The 16,705-nt window shown below is 35.4% G+C and overlaps 1 protein-coding gene, 1 non-coding gene and 1 pseudogene across 8 annotated transcripts in view; 1 reads left to right on the forward strand and 2 right to left on the reverse strand.

Moving 5' to 3' along the window:
• The window catches only part of PPP1R12A (protein phosphatase 1 regulatory subunit 12A), a 130,776-nt gene that overhangs the window by 70,256 nt on the left and 43,815 nt on the right, over window positions 1-16,705 (reverse strand). For all 7 annotated transcript variants that reach the window (XM_023521123.1, XM_023521122.1, XM_023521127.1 and 4 more), the window contains exon 2: window positions 15,897-16,027. In XM_023521123.1, the coding sequence (XP_023376891.1) occupies window positions 15,897-16,027 (131 nt within the window). The remainder of the gene's footprint in view (window positions 1-15,896; window positions 16,028-16,705) is intronic.
• On the reverse strand, window positions 6,715-6,787 carry TRNAV-UAC. The gene has a single exon. It is a non-coding gene; the product is annotated as a tRNA-Val (tRNA).
• On the forward strand, window positions 6,905-7,024 carry LOC111730183 (annotated as a pseudogene).

Consider the following 16,705-nt stretch of genomic DNA (forward strand, 5'->3'; position numbering starts at 1 on the left):
TTTTATATAAACAGGAAAGATGTTAAGAGAAACTAACAAGAGTAAAATTTCAAAACATTACTGGCAGGAATCAGGGCCTGGAGCAACCCTTGAGCCAAAAGTTTAGGTATATATATATGCATGCATAAAATTCACAAACCTCTCCTGCACTCCACAATTATTATTTGCAAATATATTAACATAAATAAAACCTCATGGTATTAATTCTTATCCACCATGAATAATCTCAAAAAGCCATTCAAATGTTGGCTGGGTGGGTGAAAAAAGCAAAAACATTAAAGGTCTGCAGACTTTGGGTTAGGCTCCTATCTCTGCCTGGACAGTTGTGTGACGTTCATTAACTTAAAACATTTGAAGCCTAGTTTATAGGTGACTTACAGGGCCGCGTGAAATTCAAATGAGTCACCTCATATAATGTCTAAAAATAAAATTAAAATTGTATTGTCACATCATGTAAAATTATGACATTTAGAAAGTAATGTTTACAATAATGTGAAACAAAATACAGGTTATCTGGAATAATAAAATTTGAGGGACCGTGGAAATACTGACAATAGATGGCTAGATTTCCTTCAGAACAAAAAAAGCTAGAGTATTATAAACAGCTCATATGACTGCTAATCAGGAAAAATATACTATATTTAAGATTTCTTGGAAAGAAAAAAAAAACCCAGCAATTTCTCATAGGAGTCCCAAACTGAGAGTCAGAAGACAGTGTGTGCTGTTTCTTAGATGGGCATCTTTTTGAATATTGGGGGATGAGGTGGGGGGAGGGAGCAGGCTTCTATTTCCTTAACAATGGTTAATGATTTCCTCAATACAAAGAAGGCCAAAACAGGAGATGCCACCTAGTAAATGATAACATTCTTTATAAACTGTATAAGTGGAAAATGATAAACGACCAAGTTTACTGAGATTTATAGTAATCTAGCAGCCTTGAGTTAAAAAATAATTTTGGATAAATAAATCAGTAGACATCGGAATCAAGACAGGATCCAAATGGATTTTTACAAAATTATTTAAAAATCTGACAAAAGGGTAAAGTTGTTAACCAAGTTATTGGTCGTAATTTGGATACAGTATATTAAATAAGCAGGCAGGGTTTTACCTGCATTAGAATGACTCAGTGTTAAGTGAATTTGGAAGACAGATTTGAGTTTCTTTTTCTTTCCATTGTCTTGGATTTTGAGTTTTGTTAAAAATCAAACTACAGAAGAAATTGTTTAAGGAAAATATTCCATTGAAAAAATCTGATCTTTTAATTAAAATTTTGTCTTTAAATAGAAGCTGAGAATCTAGTGATTAAAGAGACAAGGAGAAAGTAACTTCATTAGCAAGAACTGAATATATTTAATGTCCACATTGAATGAATATTGAGTTTCTTATGTACTGTAGGAAAACTAGTATCAAAGTCATTTTAACCAATATATGAATTTTTCATGTATTCAAAATGTAAATTTTTAAAGCTCAGAAAGTGAGTGTAGACTTAAAAATGGAAATTCCGTCACATAGAAGAAACTCAAGGTCGTTATGCTAGCAAAATAAACCAATCATAAAAAGACAAATGTTTTATGATTACACTTATATAAAGTATCTAAAGTTGTCAAAATCATAAAAACTGAAAATAGAAAAGTGGTTACCAACGGCTGAGGAAATTAGTGTTTAGCAGGTAGAATTTCAGTACTGTAAGATGAAAAATTCTAGAACTCTGCTGCACAACAGTGAATAAACTTAACACTACTGAACTATGCACTTAAAAATGGTTAAGATAGTAAATTTAATATTATGTGTTTTTAATCACAATAAAAACATTTTTTAAAAACCAGAAAGTTAGACAGTAAGACATACAATAAGACAGAAATGATGAAAACTAAGCTACCTAAACCTTTTAAAGATGGGTAAGTAGAACGTTATACTATTAACTTCAGAAATAAATACTATTTCCTTTTGGAAGTCTCTGAGAAACGAAAACCATAAAATAAATGTAAATAATTTTAGACAGTCCCATGGGCCTCAGAGGTTCTGTTCATTTTTAGTCTATTTTTTTTGTTGCTCAAATTTGGTAATTTCTATTATTCTACTTTCCAGTTCATTAATTCTTTTATCCCCTCCATTCTGCTGTTGAACCTAACCATTTAATTTTTATTTATCTTGGTTATTAACTTTTCAGTTCTAAAATTTCAATTTGGGTCTTCATATCTTCTATTTCATCATAGACTTTCTATTCTTTTTTTTGATGAGACTTTATTTTTTCATTTGTTTCAAGCATGCTCGCAATTGCTGTTGAAGCATTTTTATGATACCTGCTTTATAATCTGTCAGATAATTTTAAGATTAATATTGCTGCCATAGCAATGTTGCTTCTATTATCTTCTTTCAGTTAATTTGAGATTTTCCTTGGTATGACAATTGATTTTCAACTGAAATCTGAATATTTTGGGTAAAGTGTTACAAGACTTGAGATCTTGCTTAAATCTTCTCTATCAGCTGACTTTGTTTGGTCCTGCTCTACCAGAAGAAGGTGGGGAGATGCCATCTCATTACTACAAGGTGGGGGTATAAGTCCAGGTTCCCCACTTGGCTTCCACTGATACAAGAGATGGGGCAGCTCCTTATTGCTTCTGGCTCCCCACCAAGCCTTCACCGATACCTTCCTGGCTGAGAAAAGTATGAGTGTCTCACTAGTATGCCCCATGTGGCCTCCACTGACACTATGAGGGGAGGGAGGTAGGACTCTTTACTGCTTGGAGGTGATGAAAGTAATCACTCTCTAATAGGTCCTTTCAGACACCACTCCAGCAGGAAGGAATAAGAGCTCCTCCTTTCTGCCAGGTGTGGGTAGAAGTCCAGGCTTCCCACATGGTCTCCACTGCAAGTGGCAGGGGAAAGCTAGTTAACCATCTGATGGAGATAAAAGTCTGTCTGGCCCTATATATCTAGTCTAGTCTGATACCACTACAGTGCAGGTGTTGGAGTGCTTATTACAGAGTGGTAAGTGTGGAAGTCTATGCTTCCTACTTGGCCTTTGCTGGTGAGTGTGAATGAAGCTGAGATTTTTTTTTCCTATGGTGAATGGCTAGAGTAGAGTTATCTGTCTTTGTAGGGTGTTCCTCTCCTAGTATTTGGTCAAATAAATTAGGCTGTTGTGGGGTTTTTTTTGTTTTTGTTTTTGTTTTTTATCTGTGCCCATTGTGGTACTTTGGGTTATCAGCTTCTTCAGCTCCAGCTGTGAGGCAAAAAGGAAAGCTGGGAAACACCCCTGTGTTGTTCTCTGGGTCTTGAGATCCCTACCATTATAAACATACCCCAAATATTCCTGGCTTCTATTGCACCTTTCCATTAGCATCTCAAATTTGGCCTACCTAAATCCCCATCCCACTACACTCTCTCCTCTGCTTCCCCCAATCTATTTAGAACCCTTAGTAAGTTTAATGGCATAATCTTCCCAATTACAAAGACTAGAAAGGGAGGCAGAATAGTATAGTAGCTAGAAGTGCAGACATGAAAAGTTAGACTGTGTAGGTTAAAATCCTAGTTCTGTCCTTTCCTGTGTATGATTTCTCTCTATGACACAGTTTCCTCATTTATAAAATAAGAACTATATATAGGTCTACCACTCATCCAATCTTCACTCATCTAAAAATATAAAATTTTTCACATTTTACAAGGATAATATTGTAGATTGTTTAACAACCCCACCAGTCTGAGGCAGCATTCTATAACCAAACACATTAACATTTTAATAAACCAGCAAAAACTGTAGCTGAGTGAGATGAAGGGCTGCTGGAGTCCCAGGTGCTCCTTCTAAAGGGCCTAAGCAGGAACTTAACTTGATGAGGAACTCACTCTAAGCTCCAGTGTTGGGGAAGCAGCTCAAAAGGTGCCAGGGACATATGGGGAGGAATTGAGTTGTCTGGTTTCTGGGCAAGGGCCAGAGGGACAGCTTTCTTTCAGGCAGAACTGCTGGCAGAATCTACTGTTTCTTTGTTGAGCCTCCCCACACCCAGCCTGCACACAAAGGTGGGTGAGTCTCCATCAACCTAACATCGTTCCCCCGTTCCCCCGTGATTCCATGAGACCCCATCCCACCCAATTTGCAGGCTCACCCAAGCCACTTCCAGTAGCTTTTCCAACAAATGGCCTATTTTGGCTGATGCCACGGACTCTCCTAAAATCTCTCAAAGGTTCACAAACCCCAAACAAGCAGCATCTGGCCTTGGCATAACCCCGTACCTCTTGCTAAGCAGCCCCAAATCCGACCTTGTGGTAGCCAGCCTTGGTTGGCAGTTTAACCTCTCCCAGGCACCTCCAAGCCCAGTACAAGTGGTAACCGTCTGCAGATCACTTTGTAGCTCATGTGGCTGACCTTGGCTTGCTCCAGAGCCCCTCCCAAGAGGCTCGAGAACCAACACACCCAATGGCTTGCTTCAGATCACACCAGAGCAGCACCCAACCACCTTCACAAACTACACACCCAAAAGGCAGACTCAGCAGACACCACAAACCTGCTAAAACAAATCTTGCTCCACAGGGTCAGCTGCTGGAAAACAGCTCCTCCACTGTAGTTAACAGCCAGTCCTCACAGCCTATCAGCCCGAAAGTCAAACCCTCTTATTGACATGCCAACAGCAATCAAGGCTCAACTACAAAAGGAAGGCACACACAATCCATTAAGGGACACATGTGAAGCACCCAGCTCAGATGACCAAGGAGACCATGTCACTGGGCCACACAGGACACCTACTACATAAAACCACTCTACCCAAACCAGGAGATACAGCAGCTCTAATACATAGGAAAAAAATCCAGGGAGGCAGCCAACATGAGAAGACAAACATGTCCCACGTGAAAGAACAGAACAAAGCTCCAGAAATAGAAGTAAACAAAACGGAGACTAGCAAACTACCATGTGCAGTGCTCAAAACACTGGTTATAAGTTTGCTCAATGATCTCAGTGAGAACTTCAACAAAGAGGGAACATAAAAAAGAACCAGTGAGAAATGAAAAATACAATAACTGCAATGAAGAATACATTACAGAGAACCAACTACAGATTATATAAAGTAAAGGAATGAATCAGCAATTTGGAAGATAAGGTAGCAGAAAACACCCATTCAGAACAGCAACAAGAACAAAGAATCCAAAAAGAAAAAATGAGGACAGTTTAAGGGGCCTTTGGGACGACATCAAGTGCATCAACATTCACATCATGGAGTACCAGAAAGAGAAGAGAGAGGAACTGAAATTGAAGGAAATGAAAGGAATTGAAAATCTCACTGAAGAAATAATGATGGAGAACTTCTCTAACCTGGAGAAGGAAATAGACATACAATTCCAGGAAGCACAGAGACTCTCAAACAAGATGAACCCAAAGAAACTCACACCAAGACACATCATAATTAAAATGTCAAAAGTTAGAGAGACAAACCGAGAATCTTAAAAGCAGCAAGAGAAAGCAGTTACCCACAAGGGAATCCCATAAGATGTCAGCTGATTTCTCAACAGAAACTTTGCAGGCCAGAAGGGACTGGCATTAAATATTCAAAATGATGGAAACTAAGGACCTACCTTCAAGATTACTTTAAGCAGCAAGGCTATAATTTAGAATTGAAAAACAGATAAAGAGCATTCCAGACAAGATAAAGCTAAAGAGTTCATTACCACCATGCCAGTATTACAAGAAATGTTAAAAGGACTTTAAAAAAAAAAAAAGGGAAAAAATATGAATAAAATGGCAATAACTACACATCGATCAATAATTATTTCAAATATAAATGGATTAAATGCTCCAATCAAACAACATAGGGTGGCTGAATGGATAAGAAAACAAGACCCTTACATATGTTGCCTACAAGAGACTCACTTCACATCAAAAGACACACCAACTGAAAGTAAAGGAATGCAAAAAAATATTCCATGAAAATGCAAAGAAAGAAAGAAAAAAAGCTGGGGTAGCAATACTTATACCAGACAAAAGACTTTAAAACAAAGGCCTATAACAAGAGATGAAAGACCCAGCAATTCCACTTCTGGGTATTTACTCGAAGAAACACAAAACACTTATTTGAAGATATGTTCATTGCAGCATTATTTACAATAGCCAGGATACAAAAGTAACCTAAGTGTCCATTATCAGATAAATAGATATAGAAGTGGTACATATATACAATGGAATATTACTCAGCCATAAAATAGAATAAAACCCTGCCATCTGCAACAACATGGATTGACCTAGAGATATTACACTAAGTGAAATAAATCAAAAAGAGATTTCACTTACGTGTGGCATCTAAAAAACAAAATAAAGGAATAGAAACAAACGTAAAGATATAGAGAACATTTTGATGGTCACCAGATGGGAGGGGGATTAAGGGTGTGGATGAAAAAGGAGAAGGAATTAAGAAGTACATATTGTGGGATGGCTCCATAGTGTAGTGGTTAGCACGTCTGCTTTACAAGCAGAAGGTCTTGGGTTTGCTCCCCAGGTAGAGCCACAGATAATAACCCCGTGCATGCATGTGGGAGAGACACCCCGCCTTCAGAGATCCAGTTCTTTTTATTTATTTTTTTAATTTAATATTATTATTTATGCCTACAGCACCTGGTCTTCCTAGGTGGTCTCCCAACCAAGCACTAACCAGGTCCGATCCTGCTTAGCTTCTGAGATCACACATCGGGCTTGTTCAGGGTGGCACAGCTGTAGACCATGCACCGCGGCTCCACTGGGGTGCGAACCCAGGACCTTCTGCGTGTAAAGCAGACGTGCTAACCGCTACACTATGGAGCCATGTCCATAGAGGTCCAGTTCTTAAAGGGAGATGGCAACATCCCTAGCTCAGGAGCGGAATGGGGGAGGGGGCGAAAATTAAAGAGGGAGAAAAGAAAAAAAAGTAGTACATATTGGATCTACGGCCATGTCACCCTGAACAGGCCCGATCTCATCTGATCTTGGAAGCTAAAGCAGGGTCGGGCCTGGTTAGTACTTGGATGGGAGACCACCTAGGAAGACCAGGTGCTGTAGGTGTAAAAAAAATAAATAAATAAGAAAGGGATTGTAGGCTGACAAGATCCTTGCAATCTGTGAGGTCAACCAAGGGTTGCCTTGCCTTAAAAAAAAAAAAAAAAGAAGTATATATTGGTAGTTACACAACAGTCTTGGGGATATAAAGTATAGCATAAGGAATATAGTAAATAATATTGCAATAACAATGTATGGTGTCAGATGGGTACAAGATTTATTGGGGTGATCACTTTGTAAGTTATATAAATGTCTAATCACTATGTCATACACCTGAAACTAATATAATATTCAATGTCAACTGTAATTGAAAAATAAAAATTTTAAAATGTACAGTAAATTTATAGTAAGTGGGATAAATAAAGACTTCCTAGTGTTATCTGCTTATTCCACTAGTGGTTTTCTCCTGGAAAAAATTATGGCTCCAAAGAAATTCTTTTATCTAATATAATCAAGTCCAGTATTTGCTTCATTAACCAGAAAAGCTGATTAAAATATGGAATCATAAAACATAATACATAAATGAAATAAACATAAATAAGACATTTCAACATAAAACATACTGTAGAATGTCTCCAATGACTTAAATACATGCTGCCTTTCTTGAAATAATCATACTCATAATGTGTTGTGTAAGGCTTCAAAGTACTTTAAAGTGAGGGAAAAACTTGAAGTAAACAGAAAAGCAATCTAGGTATTTTTTCTTTCAGTCTTTCAGTTGTTGCCCCCCCATCTTATTAAACAGCAATAATATTTTCAAGGCCTTCCCTTTATTTAGTCTTTCCAAAGAGTTTGGCATAGTTATAGCAATTTTCTTTCTTGAACATGTTTCATCAGTTTTGGGCTATCTGATTACATTATATAATCACCAACAAGTCCCACAGGTATTAACAGGCTAAACACATACACAATTAACTTTTGGTAGTCTTGCAATTCGATTGGTGGAAATCGAAGAGAGTGAGCTCATTAGAAGTAGAAGTAACCTATTAGCTGCAGTGTTTAGTTTTAACTTTATGGGAATTGGTCAATAAGTTTTAACAAAGAAATGGCAAATATTATTCGATACAGTAGAACCTAACGAAGAGATTTACATATATTATTTCTAATTCATGAATAACATGACTTTCCTCAAGGAGCTTACAACTCCCAAAGGCAAAAACTCTGCTCATCTTTTAATTTAACAATGTTGCTTTTAGAATCTTTCTCTGATTGGCCTACACAGAATTAATCAGTTCTTCCTCAATGTTCCTTGTACATCTCTTGGTCCATTTATTCTATATTGTATTGGTTAATTGACTTTACATGTATCTATCTGTAAGCTTGAAGATTATGGACTGTGTTGTAGTCATTTTTAAATCTCACAAGGCCTAACACTAAGACAAGACTGGGACAAGGTACCCTACAACAGGAAGTAAGAGTCATGTACTGGAGATGAGAGGAAGCGACCAGAACCAGCTCAGACCGGGTCACTACAATAGGGAGAAAGACTGACCGAAACATGACCTCTTGGCTCATTATATGCTAACATACTAAATCGCATGCCCCCAAGCACCAGGACAGATCTGACCCAGACCATATTTGAAAAAGAAAGGTGTGGTGACCTATTAGGGGGAGCCCTCCCCTTTCTCAGAAAGCCCCACATGACTTATATATATTCCTCTCCCTAATAAAAATGCTATTTACACTCTCAAGAAAAACCAGACCTGGATAAGATAAATGCCACTCTGCCTATGGAGTGGCCTCTTGCTCTGTCTGTGGGGTAGCCCTTTTCTTTAATAAATTGCTCTCGCTTTGATATTCAGCTGGCACTTGAATTCTTTCTTGCGGGAAGCCAAGAACTCTCTCTTGGCACAGAGTGCCTAGTTGGGTCCCAAGTCATTTTTTTCTCTGGAAACATTACTATAGGAGACAGTTGTGCTATAACAAAAAGAACAACAGAATATGAGTTGAGAATAAGGCTCCAGTTCTGATTATAAATTGGAAAAAAGTGAACATTCCCATAAAGTTAAAAAAATGGAATATATGAGAACATTATCTTTATAGTTTTAGACAAATATACCCCATTGTGATTATAGCAACATGTAAGTATGTCTCAAACAAAATTTTACTATTTTCATAAGACATTAGATGTAATTTCATCTTCTGAGACTTTTAATCAAAAGTTCTACTTTACACTAACAAAGTATCATTCTTGACAAAAATATGTAAATAAAACCAAAATTCATGGATTTGTCAACCCTTCTTAGGGCTCAAATACTCACTTATCAAAAGTAAATATGACCAATGACTACATCACTCTCCTATGCTCCTCTCATCTAGTTAGGTTTGTCCTAAAACAAAATTATAATAATCCAGGAGAATCAAGAGCTTATCCTCTTTTCATTAAAATAATCAAATATTGCATTATGAATAACAACTAATTGAGTTAATATTTACTGAATACTAAATATGTGCCAATATTGTGTCAAGTGTCTTATACATATTACTTCATTCAATCTTTGAAATAATCATATAAAGGAGGGACAAGTATTAACACTTCCATTTTACAGATGAGGAAGCAGAGGCTCAGAGAAGCTGAATTTGTTCAAAGTTAACAGCAATTATTTGGCAGAGGGAAGATTTAATCAGTTATCTGATTCCTGAGCTTGAGCTTAAGAATATTATGTTTCCCACTGGCGTGATGAAGTTCATATATTTCTTAAATCAATAAGAATTCTTGATTCTTTTACCAAAATAACATTATTTAATTCTAGACAAAGGAATCAACAGGTTCAGACTATGAAGCAAAATGCCTAGTTTGTTTAAAGGCTAAGCAAGGGGACCAATATGACTGAGAGAGCCTGGAGTGGGTGAAATGAAGTCAGAAAGGTGATGAAGGACCAAACAATAGCGTTCTAGGCCACCAGAACTCTGGCTTCCATCCCCAGTGCATTGTGAACCCACTGGAGGGGCTATTTAGTAAAAATGAGATGTTATCCCAGTTGTAATTACTTTAAAAGGATCACTCGGGCTGCTGTTTGGCAAATAGATAGTGGGAAGAAGATGGTTATGGTTAGAATTATTGCAACTGCAATAATTCCATGAAAAACAACATTGTCCAGGATCAGGGAGAAATGAAAGAGGTGATGAAAAATAGTTAGATACTGGATATATTTTGAAGGGCAAGCCAAGAAAAATCTTGAGGATACTGTTGGATGTTTATGGAATAAAGGATATAACAAAGAAAAGCCGAGCTATAAATAAACCACCACAAGTATTTAAAAGTTTTCATATCCTTATATAGCTGGTTCTTAATGATCAAGTGACAAAGCTAATGAAACTTTTTCCTTGCTGTAAATGAAATCATGAAAATGTCACTGAATGTAATCCTACCAGAATTTTATAATGACATGAAATCTTCAACAACAGTACCTTTAAAACTAGAAGAAAATTATATTAAATATATTAATTAATCAATATTTCATTCTAGTACTATGAAACTACATAATGCTAGCCTAATACAGGGCTAATTTTCTTTACTATTGGAAAATTTTATGGCGAACACTAAAGCAACTCAGGATTAAAGCATTCCTTAAACAACTGTAGCAGAGTCCTAAAAAAGAAATTTGGTGACAAAATTAATATACTAAAGATTATATTAGAATAACGAACACATAGATAACCAAAATGTTAATAAAAACAAATCATTTATCATTTAAGTTTTATTATTCAAATACAAAATATTTTCCAAACATAAAAATTCCTATGATTTGCAAGAACATGAAAAGACAATTCCAAGGCTAAAACTGTACTCATTCAAATAAATATATATTCCACTATATAGCGATCTCCATAATAGACTGTTAAGTGAAAAAAGCAAAGGGAAGAAATATGTGTATAACATTCTACTATTTACCTATAAAGGAGGAGTAATATTTATTTTAAATAATACATTAAAAAACATACAGTGGTAAAATATAAAACTAAGAAATAGTTATCTATAGAATGTCGGAGGAAATAGGGTAGCAGACTAGGAACTGTCATTGGAACCTGGTATTTTATATAAATTATAAAACAAGCTTAAAGAAAGCGAACTCTAAAAAACAGATTAAACAATGAACCCAATGGCATACATAGTTGGTGGCATATAACCACACAAAAAAGAATTACTTCAAATGACTTCAACACACAGTAATTTGAAGGCATATTCCAAGTGGGCTACCTTAAGGACAAAAATAAGTGTTCCCTCTTACCCCTGCCAAAATACCCACCAACCAATCAAATGAACAAAAGAACTTCAAACTGCTCTCAGTAATAATATTGTTATTGGTAGTATCATTATAAGTAGTCTAAAGTATGTGTAACATATGATGAAGCAAATTAATAATTATGTATTATTTTAATCCTGTAGTTCCTGGCAATGACCTGAGGAAGAAAGGAAATATTGACATAAAATTGATAAGATTAAAGAAAACACTTTGGTGCTTAATTTGAATTGGAAACAATGACTAGCAGTAACAATGAGCACGCTAGCAGCCATTACAAGGAAGAGGGCTCCTTGGAAAAATTGCAAGTCTACACGTGGGGCTGAAAATGTAAAAGATATCTGGAACATCCTGTAATACTAAAGAGCAAGGGAGCTTTTAAAGATCACTTTATTTGGTCATGTCCCAAGGACTCAGAAGCCAACATGAAGAGACTCTTAATGACCAAAGATGGTACCATTTGCTAATCAATAAGGATAATAATTGCAATGGATTGAAACACATCAATTATGTTTTAATACAAGAGCTCCTAAAGTTACTTAGATCTCAGAAAAACAATTAATCCTTTTGAAAGTTAACTACTGAACTAAATCATTATTTTAAATATCAGTATACAGAGGGAAAGAATAAATAATATACCCTCTTTCCTAAAAATCTTGTACCAGGGGGCAACCAAATATGAGGAAGTTTCTTTTACAAAAGTATTCTAGCTAACAAATGAAAAAGAATGACAAAATTTAAAATGCTGCCATTGTATAACTCTTACATTTTCATCCAATTATTTTTTAGTCAGAGGACTTGGTTTTCAGTACTTTGCACATAATTTAAATATATAATTTAGTTATACTTTATGGTTAGAGAGCTATAACTGATTGTTATAGATTAGAACAATAAATTGAATACATGGTTTCTTGGGTTCCACAATCATTTGCTTTTCTAGTATGTCCAAAAGTTGTACTATTCAATTTTACTTTTAACTCATAGTCCAATGACATCAACACTGTAATTTTGGGAGAAGAATACCTTGATGTGACAGTAAGAATTCTGTACTGCCTGTATTAGTTTGCTAGTGCTACCATAAGAAAACACCACAGATTAAGTGCTTAAACAACAGAGATTTATTCTCATAGTTCTAGAGGTTAGAAGTCCAAGATCAAGATGTTGACAAGTTTAGTTTCTTCTGAGGCTTCTCTCCTGGGCTAGAGACCACCGCTTTTTTTCAGTGTCCTCCCATGGTCTTTTCTATGTGCATGGCCCTAGTGTCTCTTTTTTTCCAAATTTCCTCTTCTTATAAGGATATCAGTAAGACTGGATTAGGACACATCCTAGAAATCTCTTTAAAGGCTCCACTTCTACAGTAACATTTCAAGGTTCTCAGGGTTAAGGTTTCAGTATGTAAATTTTGTAGGGACACAATTCAGCGCATAACACTGCCAATTGAGCACACCAAAGGAAGAGAATGATGTTAATGCACACATTTCAATACCTGACTCATCTCTATTTAGTAAAATAATGCATATGCTGAACATTAATGAACATCATGCCCCCAAACTCATCTCATTTATACTTCCTGTAATCCACTCTGGAAAAGGGACATTATTAAACAATCTCTATTTTTAGATCTGAGACTTTTACCTTATTCAAAGCAGGGAGAGGTTGAGGGTAACTATTTCAGTGAAAAGGTGAGATAATTGAGCCAGAATATGAAGTTATCATTTATCTATTTACTTGGCTTATAATAGGCTAAAGACCTGATATGAAACTGTTAAGTGTCTACAAACTGTAACCTCACATTCTTTTTCCACTATCTCCAATAAAGGTAAAAAATTTAGAACTCACTGTATCCTAATCATCCTTAAATCCTCAGAGTAAACTATCTGTGTTTCACTGTTTGTTTCAGCTCTCATTTCCAAAAGGATGAATAAGTACTATTTTGTGCACAATGCAGTTGGTCAAGAATCATGTAAACAACTGATATGTTAGAGACGATGATGAATCAGACAGAAACTTCAGAAAGGTTTCTGGAAGAAGTGACCCTTACACAAACTGCACCTTAATAGGTTTACTTGACCAATAAAGAAATGAGGTAACTAAACCACTGTGAACAAAGACACATTGATATGAACCAGCAGGGAATGTTGGAGAATTGAACTGACAGAGTGAAAAATGTGGAAAGCATTATGAGAAGTAAGAGCTAGGAAGATGCTAGATCATTCTCAAATTATTACACTATTTCATAAATATATTAATCATAGAGGCTAAGTAGCTTGGCCAAGGGCACAAAGCTAGTGAATGCTGAAACAGGATTTCCAACAAATTTAACTCCAGTACTTAATAGAATGACCCAATTTTCCTACATCAATTCTACTCTATAACTATTGTCTCTACATCATTATTAACAAGACCTTTTACCCTACAAATACTCTGATTTGGGGGAGGCTTCACCCTATCTTTTAAGCAAGCCTCCACGCTATATTTTTCAAGGCCCAAGAAAGTAGGGTTTAATTAACTTCTCACACTCATTAGTGAAATTATTTGCTAAAAAAGGTAATACTGATTAATCATGCATTTGGAAGAGTTTGGGGCTATGATCACCTTAACAAATAACCTAGTATCTACTAAATTATCTTTTATAAAACACTGTCATTATTTAAAAAAATAATTTCATGCGGCAGAAAGAGTAAAAAAGGAGGTCATCATCATTTTTCTAATTTTAATTTGGTTCAAAGAAACTATAGATTTAAATACTTCAGTTACACCATAGCCATAAATTCTAACTGCCTGTAGAAAGTTAAATCAGCAAAACTCTAGTCAACCTTGGCCAAAAAGATCTCTTTTTTGCACAGATCTGCACATATTCCATATCCCACCTTCCAAATGTGAAAAGTTGTAGTTACTCTACTTGAATACATTAACATCTACAGCAGACTGCTCACCCCACTCATACTTGTTTATTGGCATATAAAAAACTGAATATGCCAGATACTCGCCTTTCCCAAAGTAGACATGGGCAAATGACCAAGCCAGGCCAATGGAAGTCCCTTAAGGGGAAATAAGCCACAGTCAGAGAGGGCTCTCTGGAAAAGGTTCCCCTTCTTGACATACACAGATTATGTATAACAAGAGCCCTTACTCTTTAGGTCTTTTTAAATCTGATACCCTTACTTGCAGCTAAAACCATTCCAAGTGACAGAATGGGTTATCAATCAAGTCTATGGAAATTATTCCATAGGAAATCATTGAAGACAATTATTATTGTGTTTTCAAACTCAGAAGCATGAATAAAAAAACAAAACACAAGGACTAAACATCTGAAGAAAGACGGGTTTTCATTTTCCCAGTGGAGATAAATGATATAATGATAAAAAGTTAATATATACTGAGTATTTCCTATGTGCCAAGTACTATGCTTGATGGGTTACCTCGGTTAACCCTCACGACAAATCTAGAAATTATTATTCCCATTCTATACAGGAGAAAACCCCTTGAGAGTGGTTGAGAAAGCCTTCATAATCCACATAAGTTGACTCCAGACCCTAATTACCAAAGTTTTAAGAACAGCTAAAGATAAATGTACATTAGCACTATTTTTTTCTAAAGAAGAAAAATGAGCATGAAAAGAACAGAAAGGAATAAGGAACTTGAGAACCATGATATAATTATGAACAACTACTATTGGTTTGCAATAGCAAAAAGACTTCTTCATTTTACACAAAAGAAATCAAGGCACAGAAAGAGGAAACAAATTACCAAAATATATAGTGCAGTTAGTGTTAGTGTCTGTAATAAAACTCAACTTAGATCTTTTGATTCCCAGGCCAGACCACCAAACATCGAGCCTCTGTTTAAAATGAAGTATTATATCTCCAATATACATGAGGAAATGTGAAATATACAAAGAAATAAAACCATGAAGGCTTACTAAGAAAGATCCACAGAAGGCCCATATCCAATATTTATTAGTTGAAAACCTTTAATGTGAACAGACAAAACTGTTTATGGTATTGATATATAGTAATAAGAAAAAAATAATTTAATAAAAAAATTATTTTGTCAGGATAGCTATACTTTTTAAAAGCTTAAAGAATCGAATTTTCTTGGAAAGTAGCCATCCATTAAAGGTAGTTAAGAATACAATAACTATTTCTCACTGAATTTCCTAAAAAACATATTATTAGAAAACAATCTTAATAAAAAACTAAGCAAGCATATATATACTGACTAATTGGAGAACTATGTACCATATTCTCTCTAAAGCAAAGTAATTATTGTTATTTTCCCCTAACAATTCATGATTACACAAGAATAGACTAGATTGCTAAATATTAACCTTGAATCATTTGACAATCTATGTGTACTCAGAAGTAAAGGAGATGGGACTGGAGAAATATGTACAATTACTCATATCGATACAAACTACCAAAAGCCAAAGAGGGTGAGGAGACAGGAAGATGATTTCCTATCAAGAGACTCACTATTTGGATTCCTAAGAATCATCCTCTTTCCTGGAAACAATAATTTTCATGAATTACAGTAATATAAAAGTTCACTCATTTACCTTTAACAACAATTTCTGTAAAATCTCAGGTCTCTAACATTTTATTTGGATAAAAGTAAATAGAGAACTGACTTACTCTGCAATATCGAGATATCCACAGGAAGCAGCTGCATGTAGCGGTATCCAGCCTTCATTATCAGGTTGATTAATATTTGCTCCATTTTCTACCAGAAACTTCACCATATCAACATTGTCATCAATGCAAGCCTAAAAACACAAAAGAAAGCATGATCAGAAAAAAATTTGATTCAACAATCCCAATAATACACCAAAAGAATAGAATTCCTACTTTGCTGCTTTTGTAACATAAAACATTCTCTGTAAATTAGTCAGCTGCTCTCTTGATTGTACTACTACTCAGCAGGCTAATGAACTAATTGTAAGAGTTCTTGCTTAGATACCTGTACAACAGTAATGTATGTGAGTAGACTCTTTATGCGAACCCCATGAGGAAAAAAAAGTATATTTCATTAAAATGAAATCAAAACATTATAATTAAGTACCAATAATATCCTCTATAGCAATGGTTCCCAAAATGTGGTCTATTGAGGGGAGAGAGATCCTTTCAGGGAGTTGACATGGTCAAACTATTTTCAAAATAATACTAAAATGGTATTTCCCCTTTCCACTGTGCTGATGTGTGCATTTGAGGGTGCAAAAGCACTAGTGGTAATATTGCTCATGCCTTAGCACAAACTAAGACAGTAGCAAAAAACAATAACAAAACCAAAATTCTACTAATAGTCACTGTCTTCACCACTATGCACTCAGTTTAAAAAAAAAAAAAGAAACTTTTACTTATGGATGTCCTTTATACAAAGCAGTAAAAATCATAAATTTTATTAAATGTTGACACTTAAATACATACCTTTTTAATACTCTGTG

Source organism: Pteropus vampyrus, unplaced genomic scaffold (genome assembly GCF_000151845.1).
Source record: "Pteropus vampyrus isolate Shadow unplaced genomic scaffold, Pvam_2.0 Scaffold9, whole genome shotgun sequence".
Classification (NCBI taxonomy): domain Eukaryota; kingdom Metazoa; phylum Chordata; class Mammalia; order Chiroptera; family Pteropodidae; genus Pteropus; species Pteropus vampyrus.